We start from the raw sequence: 12938 nt of genomic DNA on the forward strand, positions 1-12938 counted from the left end.
TGCCTGCTTACCTACCTACCTACCTACCTACCTACCTACTTACCTACCTACCTATCGATCTATCTAATGCAATTATCACAATGATTCCCCTACAGATACAGAATATTACATTGAATAGGAAAGTCTCAGAAATTAAGTGATTAACTCAAGGACTACCCTACCTCCCACTAAAGAATATAATATGTAAGTATATGTATGCATGTATATTCATATTTATAGATATCTATCTAGGAGTTCTATTGCCAAACAGAGTAGAAATCTTTTGGAGCTAACAAACACAAATCCTAAATTCCTGAAATTAAACATAATTTTTAATAAACATGATTATTAATAACTCAAAATCATTATCGAAATTATAGACTAAGGATATATAGCAGATTTTTACTATTTTGGAAGTGACCTAACTTACTGTATCTTATCTATTTAAAACCTTTCTGGTATAAAAAAAGTTCTAGCTTGGACACCATATAAGAGAGAGGGTTTCTACCAAGAGAATCTTCTTATGAGGTATTTTACTGTATTGATAATGGAAAGAGTATTCAGAGCAGTGAGTACTGCTGTTTACTGTATAAGCAAAACAAATGATGTATAGTTAGTTCACTAACATTTGATATTATATACTCTAAGTCTTTTAAATTATTTTAGAGCATTTTATTTATGCTCTAAATGACTCATTCTAATAATGGCAATAATCAGAATTTATTAGCTTTGCATTCTTATTATCTTATGTTGTGGTGTTTAAATGTCCCTCCTTCAAAAAGAGAAACCACAAAAATCCACCAACAGCTGCAAGATGAACTCAGTCCCTACCTGGATGCCTGTATGGTTAATGGGAGTAACAGTGCAAGAAAGTAACCTCTGCACCACTTCCCCTACAATTCACTGAAACTTTCTGGCACAGGCTCTCAGACTTCTGCTCTGGCCTAAGTTCTGCATTATCTTAATGTCTGTTTGAATGACTTTAGCATAGACTAGCTTCATAATTTCTTGACTCTATTTAGTCCAATGACTATTTCCTCCATTCCATATAAGTCACCCACCCACAAAGGAACATTATTATATGGTTGGTACCTAATGCAGTGCTCAGTAAATGTATGCATAAATAAATGAACTGAATATGAAAGAATCTAAAATTTATTCAACTAACTTGAATAGGTACTGAATACTGTGCTACTGTGGGCAAGAACTAATTTGCAGATAGTGAGGTTCATACAGAAAAGTAATAGGGGACCCCATCTATGATTGTTCCTTATGTAACGCACTACTGGCTATACTTACAGGTCTAGGTAGGGCCAGGTTTGCTCCGTACCAATGATAAAGTGCTCTCCATACAGGTTCAGGGACCATTTCATAGTCTTTTCCATGGATCAGCTGTGGGGTTCGTTTTAATCGTCCTCCTTCTAGTGTTAATGATGTAGCCTTAGAAAAAAATGGAATGTAAATGCTGATTTTTAATATTACAGGCTCTTGTGTTTTACCAAAACCTAGACGCAGGAGAATAAACACATATGTCACTACTCAGTTTCATGTTACTGGAAAAAAAATGAATTTTCTAAAAGAGTCTTATTTTGAGCTTTCAAAATAAACTATTTAAGAAAGGAAACTCAAAGCAAATCATTTGAAACTACATTTTCACAGAAGCTGTCCAAAGTAAGAAAAACATTTCCAAGGATCACTAAATGGCTTCTACGTAAGTACTAAATCATAAAATATTGTCACAGGAACATTTCTATGCAAAGAGATTTCCATCTACAACAGGTTAGTGAAATGTACCACAAACATTTCCCATGTGCTAAAATCTCTAGAACGAAATTTACTAGCAACTTGAAAGAGATGTCAAATTACTTACCTTTACTGGTTCTTGAGTTACTAGTGGCTGGTTATCAATAGCCCCTGGTTTTTGAGGATTGAGGTGTAACAAAATATTCCCATTGGCTCCTAGTAAACACTGGTTGTTATTGTCAGAAGTGTTATGTTGTCGAGCAAAGCACATATCTGCCCCTGGTGTGGCAGAATACAGAAAGCCTGTAAGGAGAAAGAGGATGGATCTCTCTATTTTGTTATATATAAGTAAGCTTGAAGATATGAACTCAGTGTCCATGTATTAGGTTAATGGTATTATTCTGTGGGACTATCAATACAGTGTTAGATTAAAAAAAAGTACAGTGTTAGATTCTGATAATTCTGCATAAGATAGGAAACAGAGATGTATCCCTTTCTGGACAATATCTAATATAGCACTAGGTAGAATAAAAGCTTTAAAAATTGTTACCAAATGAACATTTGGCCAGCCTCCTAGAATATCTAATAATTCACAAGAATTACATGCCCTCTGATAGGAAAGGGAGAAATATGGCCAAGTAGCTGGGCCCTCACAGTCTTCCCTTAATTCTTCTCTTCCACCTGCAAACACATTTCAAATGTTCTTGGTAGATAATGGTGATAACAAGTCCCTAAACCAAAGGGAAGGAGCTAAAACAAGAATTCCAACAGAAGAGTGCCAGGAGGGAAGGAACTGTTTCCTAATAAATCTATTTGAAAGGAAGGCATGAACATTACTATAGAAAAATATACACAGAAAAATGATTAATGATGACTAGGAGTTGTGACTCTCAATGGTAACTTAAGGTATTTCACCTCTCAACTACATGTTAATCTAGCCATCAATCACGTTGAACCTTCTACCTATGGTACTGCTCAGCATGTAGATAACACAGGTTATGTACAGAGTGAGTCCACGTCAAAAAGGACTTTATGGAGGGTTAACAATCTTAGTTTTAAAGCTGATCAGAGAGAGCATTTCTAGGACTGCTAAGTGATCTTTGTAATGTCAGATGGAGAAAGAGGGGCAGTAGATTCTACAAAGAGCTTTGTAAAGAAAATGCTAGCTCTGTCCAATTTGCCTTCTCCTTCCACAGAAAAGGAGAAAAGATCTCAACGATGCAATAACAACAGAACAAGATAAAGAGTCCTGCTACTGTATCAGCAGAGTAATAGTGATCAACTAAATTCAGTTGGGCCAAAATACACCAAAACATTTCCCCCCTAAGTGTAGAACCACTAAGTTTTAGGTAGGTACCAATGACTGAAGGGAATTATGGGAAGATCATGAATTCTTTCTCAATATTTTAACAAAATAACCCCCAAATTCCAGCCTGAAATGTCTGCAGAATCTGATGTGAGGGTGCATTTAGTGCAATGAAGGTCTGCTTATGCTCAGAGAGAGTTCTGGAGATAAAAACAGATTTTCTTAAAAGCTGTCTTCCCAAATCTACATTTGCTGACAAAATTATTTAACAGCAATATGGAAGGATGTGGCTTAATGAAAACAGTGAAAATATTTTCATTTTGAGAGACAAATGAAGTAGAATATAGAAGAGCTTCTCTTTGTAAAGCTTCTAATACAATCAAGAATCTGACAACTGACCATTTCATTCAAAACTTACTTCTGGAAATGGAAGCCTGATGCTCCATTTCCTGTCAAGCACACTCTCTGACAAACTGTGGCCTTTAAGAATGACCCGGACTAAATCCAAGGGAAACAAGCCATACTTACTGCTGCCAGCAGTTTCTGAGGCTTCAGATGCAGTAGAAATGTTGTCTGAAAATTTCTCTTCCGTGGTGTTCACATAACTGGGGCTGCCTCCTCCGATTTTATCTTCACTCTGTTCTATAGGGTGTACTGTTGTTCCGAATGAGTATTTTCCTCCATTCAGAACAGATGACGGCTCAATTACAACAGGGCTGGCATCCTAAAAACCATGAAGTCAGAAATTAAGAGGTAAAATTTAATAATCTGACAATTATGCAGCCTTCAAAAATAAATCCCCAAATTATCTATTGTTTCTAATCTTCCTGTGGTTGGCTACAGCCACTTAAAAACATCTGGATGTATAGCTAAATTTTTATTCTTCAAAGGGGAATAGTATATATAAATAAAATTGGTAAGGCAGAATGGGAACAGGCTGCAAAGGATTCTCCCAGGTAAAGTAATTTAGACTTTAGTCTGTTTAAAGTTGGAAGCCATGGAAGGCTTTTTTTGATACTAAAAAATAAATAATATTTATTCTTTTTTCTATTAAAGATTACTTTGTTATTACAGAAAATATAGAAAACCATGAAGAAAATAAACATCACAGGTACTCAGATTCCACCATTTAGTATTAACTGTAGCTGACATTTTGATGTATTTCCTTTATTTTTTGTGACTGAAAACATATACATATATGGAAAAACCAAGTAGTGTGGAGAATACACTTAAAATTAAGGGCAGGGCACTGACTTGCCAGCTATCTGACCTTTCACAATAAGTAAACTTCATAAGCCTCAGTTTCTTCTTAGGCAAAAATTAGGACAGTATTAGTATCTACCTTAGAAGTAGTATGAAGATTACATGAGTGGCACACGTAAAGTGCCTGGCATTTAGTAAATGTGAACCAGCATTCCAGTTGTTATCAAACAGATCCCACATTTTAAATACAGCATAATGCTTCTTTTTCTTTTACATAACATTGTATTGACAAGATTTTTCTATGAAAGGCTTTTAAATAGGGGAATAATATAATCCAGATTTTGCTTTAAAAATAACTCTAGTGTATAGAAAGGACTGGAAGTAGAAATTGAAAACTGAGACACAAGTTAGAAGATTTCTGTAATTCAGATAGGAGATGATGAGGCACTAAACCAAAAGCTAGATCCAGAAGTAAGGAGAGAAGAGCACGGATTCAGGAGTCAACAAAACCTTGTGTATGAAAGAGGGGCCTAGGTACTTGCAAGGCAGAACAGGAGGTGCTGGCTTAGATGACTGGAGGAGAGATGACAGCTTCATAAGATAAGGTATATGGGTGAATGGGATTGTTTTGGGAACAAGCTTATTTTGGGATATTCTGGTTTGAGATACGTGGATATTTAAGGACACAGAAAGAGACTAGATATAAATATGTGGGGCTCACTGGATTTCCAGAAGTACAAGAAAATGGTATATGCAGAATAAGGAGAGAACAATATTTATAGGGTAGATAACAGAAGAATCTGAGAAGGACATTGAGTCTGAATGATCAGAGAAAAATCAGGAGATGCAGACTACCAGAAGTAGAGACCATTTTATATATAGCACAGATCTATTTTCTAAGAAGCTTACCAGTGTGGGGGGAAAAAAAAAAAGCAAAACAAAACAAAACAGAGAGAGCTAAGACTTGAGGAGAAGCAGGAGGGAAGGGGCTATGACAATGTGTATCCGTGTTTTAAAAAGATCAGGATATTTGTAAGTGAGAGGGTAAAGAGAAAGACTAAAGGGGCTAACTAGTTGAACAAGTTCCCATAGGCATCTGAGAAGCATGGGTAGAGGAGCTCCAGTGGCATTCAATAAACAGTGACATGAATTTTAGTAGATGAAACAGATCAATGGAAGTGGGTCTTGAAGGTACTGCTTATAAAGTAACTGACTGAAACCCTAGATAAACAACGAATTTAAGACAAACTCCAAGTGATAGCATAGCAACAGCACAGTGTATGCTTTAGTTTCTATTAATGCAATTACAGCATCTCTAATTTTAGCTAAAAAAGGAGACATTGTATCAACATTTTATTAGATGTTTTCTCCTCTTTGATCTGTAAGCCAGGTGAATACTATTAATTTGTAGATCCTTCAGAAGCCAGCTCTGAAGGATCTTTAATCAAAAGAGTGTCAAGAAGAATGAGAATAAAACTTAGATTTCTTTCTACATACCAATTAACTTACATACCAATTAACTTTATTGGACTAAAAAGGAAACCTCATTTAAAATGTAGTCAGAGGGTGGGGGGGGTGGCCATAGCTCAGTGGTAGAGTACATGAGGAGGTCCTGGGTTCAATCCTTTACACACACACACACACACACACACACACACACACACACAGAGTCAGGAAGCCCTGAAAGGGGAGCTCAATCCATTACAAAAAAAAAAGAGACTTGCCTCTGGGGTTCGCCATCATTTGCTTATCCCCAATTACAATTTTCTGCTATTCCCAAATAAACTCATTTTGCTAGTATAACATCTGGCTCTTTCATTTTTCAAAGTCAAAAGGCCAAAAGATATAGAAATAGAAATTAGGCCTGAGTAGTTTATATTATTAATCATCTGTTTGGGCTTCAGTTTTTAGATTTAATAGCAATTTATTAAAGATAACATTGATCAGCTTATCTGATACTGAGTCCACACTAACAAAATGCACTACATTTAAATTAGGTTTCAAAAGAAAATTTTCAGTAAACAAAAATGACTTATACAAATTAATCCAACTTTTTTTTGCAATTATGCTTTCTGATTTATTTGGTCTGGAGTGGAACGAAGGCTTGGCCTTTCTTTCTTTCTTTCTTTCTTTCTTTCTTTCTTTCTTTCTTTCCTTCTTTCCTTCTTTCTTTCTTTTCTCTCTCTCTCTCTTTCTTTCTTCCTTCCTCTCTCTCTCTTTCTTTTCTTTTTAAGCTTTCTACGTGATTTATGCAGTCAGAATTGTTAACTACTGCCCTAGTGAGGATTATAATGTCACATTTTTGTTTTCATAACATTCTCCAAATGTTGAGTATAGTAAATGATTTCTTACTGAATCTATTACTTGCTCTGGAACTTGCTTTTTAGAAAAAGACTCAGACTTTAATGAGCTTTGGGGTTATTTGCTTCTTTCCTATAAAGATGGAGCACAGCCAGTCGAAAGAATAACTTTCTGAAAAATTAGTCTTCTCCCAGGTCCTGCAGAACCTCACTATCTTCCAGAAAATCACTTTATTCTTGTTTTAGATGTTCTTGAGTTTAAATAATGTCTGCATAACCATCAAATGGTTGACAGGCAACTTCCTTTTAAATTTATATTCACTTTTCTATTCCACTTATATTAAGTTTCTGTCCTATTAATTTCTTGAAAAAAATCTGTAGTAATATATTTAAAGAAAGATTAATTCTCCTTAATCTCACTTGAGCAGATAATTTTATTCAAGTTTTCCTCTGAGTCTGGCATTTGACAGAATTTCAAGGAGAAATATTTGAATTGTATTTGAAATGTTTTAATGGGTTTGGAAATCTTATATGGAATCTAGATGTTTCTGAAGAAAATCTACATGAAATTGTTCTTACAGTATTTCCTATTCTGAAAAGCTTAGTCCATAGGTTGACTCTACAGGTATCACTGGCAAGAGAACAGGATGATAAAAAATGGCAGGCATTAAACCTTTCAGGTTGAGTTTTACAGTAATTTAGCAATAGAATGACTGGACTAGTTTATCAGAGGCTGCAATGTTTGCCCTCAAAGACTGTAGAGTGTACCATCTGCTTTTAACATGGCACAGTGAATGCTACCATTAGACTTGGAGAATACAGGATTTTCTTCACTTCTTTTTCAATGTTCCAAACTAGTGTCTGTTTTCTCACTGCCTCTGGTTTTCTTTTCTATTCTAGGAACCTACTGCTCTTAGTGGCCAACACTGTCTGAAACTCACCACTACTCAGGTTCTTTTTCCTTCTTCCTTATTGGCCCTGTTTTTCTAGTCACTGCTTTAACCCTTCGTGGCTTTCAGTAAAATTGTCAACATTTACAGTTAACTAATCTTATCACTAGTACCTTCCTTCTATATGTTGAAAAACCAATAATGGTCATATATTGTAGTCACTGGATCTTTTTGACTTTGTTATTTTCAGTTGCTCTGGGAAATTTTTTTGCCTAAACATCTTGGTGTGTTTTCCCTGACTTCTGGGTCTGGAACTATTAGAAACTATCCTAGAAGCCTGTTTTCAGAAAGATACGTCTCTGGAGAGGTCAAGTTTCATCTATGGTGAAAAATATCCATACTTTCTCTGAGTCAATGATTCCTTAAAAGGGCTACATGGCACTTTAATGTAAGATAATTCTATTTTGAGAATTTTATGATTCCTTCTAAGTTAAGTTATATGAATGGTTTATGATGTTCCAAAATAAGGGCTCACTGTCTTCTCTATCAGTGATAATATTACTTCTTTTTAGATCTTATACAGATGTATACTATAAGTATTAGTGATCTAAAACAACTAATAGCTATGCCAATTTTATATTTCATTAGTCTACAATGCTGGTTTTGGATAAATGAAAAGGCAATATGAAGTAATGTAAAAAGTAATGAGGTAGGAATCAAGAGACCTGAGCTCCAGAGATCTAGATCAGGTAATAGAGTAATTGCCTAATACAACTTCGGGCAATTAAAAAAAAAACCTAAGGGACCTCAGAAGCATCATTTGTAAATTTAGAGAAGAGAGGCATTTAAAGTGTTTTCTAGCTCTAAAGTTACATGACAACTAAACAGTAAAATCTGTGCTGTTCCCTCACAGCTCTCAAACAGGAGGAAAGACAAATGTATATACCACAACGAGGACAAATAAAATATTTCACCATTACTCCTATTTACATCTTTTTAAACTTTTCATTTTTGTTTCCTAAAATTTGGGGGGGGGGGTAGTTAGTTTAGTTTAGTTTTGTTTAATTTTAATGGAGGTAAGGGGACTGAACCCAGGACCTCATGCATGCTAAGCAAGCACTCTACTGCTGAGTTATACCCTCCTCCCTCCCATTTACATTTTTACAAAAGGAGATTTCACACAGCAGAAAAACACTTGGCTCATAAAGAGGGAACAAGATCAGCAAGATCCCACGAGCAGATCAAGTATTCAAGCTCAAGTGAATCACAGCAAATTGGAAGTAAACCACTTCTGAGAAAGGACTGCTTATTCTTCCTGCTTCCTTGCTCTCTTTGCAGTTAGGCATGCTGCTGTCTAGAAGACAGTCTGCCCTCACAGACAATCAGTAATTCACACAAGCAAATATGCCATTTTGTGGAGAGAAAACATGAACTAAAGCTAACCGATGTCTTAGGCAGGTGGACTAAGCCCAGAATAAGATAAAATTAGCCAACATGTTAGGAACAACAATTTATTTTTTTAAGCAAGGCTTTTGTCAAAGTTGTCATACATACTGGAAAGGTAAGTTTAGATCACTGATTACCTGCCAGACATAGGGCTGAGTGCTTCACATATACATCAGCTCATCTAATCTTCATAATAACCCTATTGAAGTAGGTATTACGATTAATCTTGTTGTTCATATAAGGAAACTGAGTTAGAGAAAGGATAAGTAACTGGTTCAAGGTCATATATCAAACAGCAGGACCAGGACTCCAACACAGGGAGTGCAAGCTTACTACTATTATCCTATACTGGTTTCTCATAATATTAGCTAATACTTATTGAGTACTTACTATGTGCCTGACACTTAACGTGTGTCAACTCCTTTAATCCTCATAATACCTATGAGGGAGGTTACTGTTATTATTCTCATTTTACAAAGGGAAAACAAAGCCCAGAATGCCATTAAAAAAAAAAAGTTATTTGCATTTAAAAGAAAGTTACTCTTTATTGAGTAAAGAACTGTTTTTTAATTAACACGCATCTTCAGAAAGGACTGCTGTTACTCCATTTACATTTTTCTCCTTCTAATTAAACAGGTCGCCATTAGTCTCTAATACCTTTCCCTGTAAATGAACTGACACTCTCTTCCCAGGTTTCTCAGTTAAAGTCTGCATTTGACAGGCACATACTAGACAATAAAATAAAGTGCCAGAGTGAGGAGGGGAAGATGGCCCTGAAGTATAGATTCCCTCTCTCTACATTTCTCCCTTACCATCCTCAACTAATTCTTTTAATGTACAGGAGGGTTACAGTAGCAGGCAAGAACAAACTCAGTCCATGTTTTTAGCAGTGCACTTCTATTTATAAGAGATGAACTGCTAAGAGCAAGACCTGATTTTATCATGTTCCTATAGGAAACAGAAAGTAATCTTTCAAATACAAAACTACGTTATTCTCTGAGAGTCTACAGCCTCTTAAGACATTAATAACCATTCATTCTACGGCCAAACTACGAATATAAAAACTAAAAGGTGTTTCAAAATAGACTGTGACACTGACTTTACCCCAGGGTTCTCAATTTCTACCTCTGTGAACCATCATTATCTACCTACAAGATCTCTGAGGTCATTTGCCTACTTTTATTCCTGCAGTGACACCAAAGTCTACCATTTCCAGTTAACATATTTTATGTGTGAAAACACACTACTAAACTCTGCAAAAGGGGGAAACAACCAGGTAGAATAATGAGGTAGATAATGTAAACAGTTTACTAACATTCTGATAAACGATGACAGAAAAGGACACATAGGAAAAATATGGATCAAATTACTAGAATTCTGGTTAGTGATTATTTGGCAACTGACAATGAGTCTGTATACCACCCATCTCTCCAGGAATGGAGGAACTGATGCCTGGAAGTGCTCTTCTCAGTTTCATAGTTCCAAAAAAGATTCCTTCTTTGTTTTAAATAAAGCTCTAGAATATTCACTAATGAGAATCTAACTCTTCGTTAAGAACAATGGCAGATTATCATTTAGAAATTGAGTTCTAATGTTAGTTCTGAAATTAACTTTCTTGAACAGGAAATCAACACTTCTTACCCAAGGGCCTTCAACTTTTTGATGGAAAAGGTGAACAAATGAAGGATAATGTAAGTGATGTGATTGAGACACCACTGGCATTAAATCGGTCCTTAGGTTTGACTCCAGAACTTCCACCCTGAGCAAGATATTCAGGTAGCCTTTAAACTCAGCCTAGGTTCCACACAGGGCCCACATTTGGGTATAATACCACCCTTCTCACAGGGATATTGTGAGAATAATATGAGATATATAAGGTGCATATACATGCACCCCTATGCCCAGTATTACCTTCCTCACAGAGTTGTTGCAAGGGAGGAAATTCATGTGGAAATTCTTTATCTGGGTTGGGGCATTTTATTACTGGTCAGTAGTCTAACAAAGTCTTATGGAGTCTATGAAAAATGTAGATAAACAGGAATCTTACTCACATATTTGACATACTCTTTCCACTGCTGCCACCACTGCATGGAGATGATAAACCAATTGTGTCCTGGCTGCAGGCCATACCTGCTCTCTCGTTCTAACCATCCTCTGTACACACAAGAGAAATTCAGCATATCAAAAGGTAGGTAAAACAGATGACCACACACCCACAAATTATCATTAGAAATTTTTCAAAGGAAAAACATAAAACAGATATACTCAGAAACAGTGTAGGAAAAGTGGCTGCCAGGAGCTGGAGGAAAAAAAAAGGTTAGGAAAAGGGTACAAACTTTCATTATAAGATATATAAGGTCTTTAAATCTGATGTGGTGACAGAGTTGATAACACTGTCTTGTATAACTGAAATCTGCTAAGAGACTAGAACTTAAATGCTTCTCACCACCCTCTTCGCCCCGAAAAGGTGAATAAATACGTGAGGTGACTGTGATGGATGTGCTAATTAATTCAATGAGGGGAACCCTTTCACAATGTATACATATATCAAGCAATAACACTGTACACTTAAAAATCTGTTAATCCAATCCCCTGGTTAGCAAGTTTACTCTAACAAAAATACTTTCATTATATAACTATTTCTGAGAAACAGAGTGCTGTGGTAATGATTACATTAAAATGGGACATGCTATTACTTAGTAACAATGTATTTCAGGTGTCAGAGATTTCAACTATGATGAAAAAGACACAGATTGAAACTATAAACTTACCTAATAATTTGTCCCTCCTCTTCTGGAGTAGCTGGTCTTAAACCCAGAACTATATGACACACCTAGAGATAAAAATGGTAAATTTAACTTCACTGATTGGTGTCAGATGATAGACTATAGACTATTTCACATTCTCTATATGAAATCCACTTTCTAGATGGGAGCTGGAATTAGCAATAACTCTCAACTGAATGAATTATCAATGATTCACTTTAGCAAATTTGAACTTTAAACTTAAATTTTTCTTTCTTTAAACAAACCATCTCAATGGAGGCCGATTTCCAAATTTCTATGTGAGATAGAAAAAAAGAGAGAGAGAGAGATAAAGGAAGAAAGGAAGTAAGCAAGCAAGTACCACTTTGCAGAATATTTCATTAATATTACATATTTTAATATATCTCATGCAGAGAATATTTTCTTTCCTGAAATCTGAAGATTGGGGAGAAAGGTAAAGGGGAGACGAAAAGGATATAGGAGATGAAGCATAAAGGTGGCATTTCAATTTGAACAGCTATAAGAAAAACATTATTGCCACTAAGGCTAATTATGCTTTTTAAGGCTCATTTTCTCAATTTATTTGGCTTCTCTAAATATCATCACAAAAGATGTGATTTCCCCCCCAATATTTTAACCTGAAACTTTTCAAAAATACAAGTGTTGCTGAAAGTTGAAAGAATTTTATACTGAACACTGATACCCATTACCTAATTCTAACATTAACATTTTATTATAATCTATCCATCCCTCAATTCATCCATTAATCCATCTTAATTTTTGCATGCATTTCAACGTAAATTACAGATATTAGCACAGCTCTCTGTAAATATATCAGCATGCCTGTTTACAGTTTTGTTTAACTTTTAAGTTAAAATTTACCTGACAATGAAATACATAAGTTAGGTTTTTGAGATTCATCCATGTATCAGTAGTTCATTCTTTTTTATTGTTCAATGATATTCCATTGTTTGAATATACTATCTTTTGTTTTATCCATTCTCCTACTGATAAATACATGGGCTTTGGATATCTTTTTTTGCAAGCAAACATTTTTTAAAGTGCAAATATAATACACATGCTTAAATGTGAACAAATCTTAAGCGTACAGTTCAGTGACTTTTCACAAAGTACACACACCTCTGTAACCTACATCCAGTCAAGAAACAGAACATTGTTGTTCCACTTTGGGTTCTTCCTAGATACTACTGCACTCCTTTGATGTATTCACCATCCTAAATTCTACCACCATGGATTGGTTTTGTTTGCTTTTGAAATTTTTGGTCCAGTATTTTTTACTCAACGT

General features: G+C 35.4%; 1 protein-coding gene across 4 annotated transcripts in view; it reads right to left on the reverse strand.

Moving 5' to 3' along the window:
* The window catches only part of USP32 (ubiquitin specific peptidase 32), a 58344-nt gene that overhangs the window by 37439 nt on the left and 7967 nt on the right, over nt 1-12938 (reverse strand). For all 4 annotated transcript variants that reach the window (XM_032498332.1, XM_032498331.1, XM_032498330.1 and 1 more), the window contains 5 exons: nt 11639-11700; nt 10919-11021; nt 3557-3752; nt 1850-2025; nt 1279-1419 (listed from right to left, as the gene is read on the reverse strand). In XM_032498332.1, coding sequence (XP_032354223.1) covers nt 1279-1419; nt 1850-2025; nt 3557-3752; nt 10919-11021; nt 11639-11700 — 678 coding nt within the window. The remainder of the gene's footprint in view (nt 1-1278; nt 1420-1849; nt 2026-3556; nt 3753-10918; nt 11022-11638; nt 11701-12938) is intronic.

Source organism: Camelus ferus, chromosome 16, assembly GCF_009834535.1.
Source record: "Camelus ferus isolate YT-003-E chromosome 16, BCGSAC_Cfer_1.0, whole genome shotgun sequence".
Classification (NCBI taxonomy): Eukaryota; Metazoa; Chordata; class Mammalia; order Artiodactyla; family Camelidae; genus Camelus; species Camelus ferus.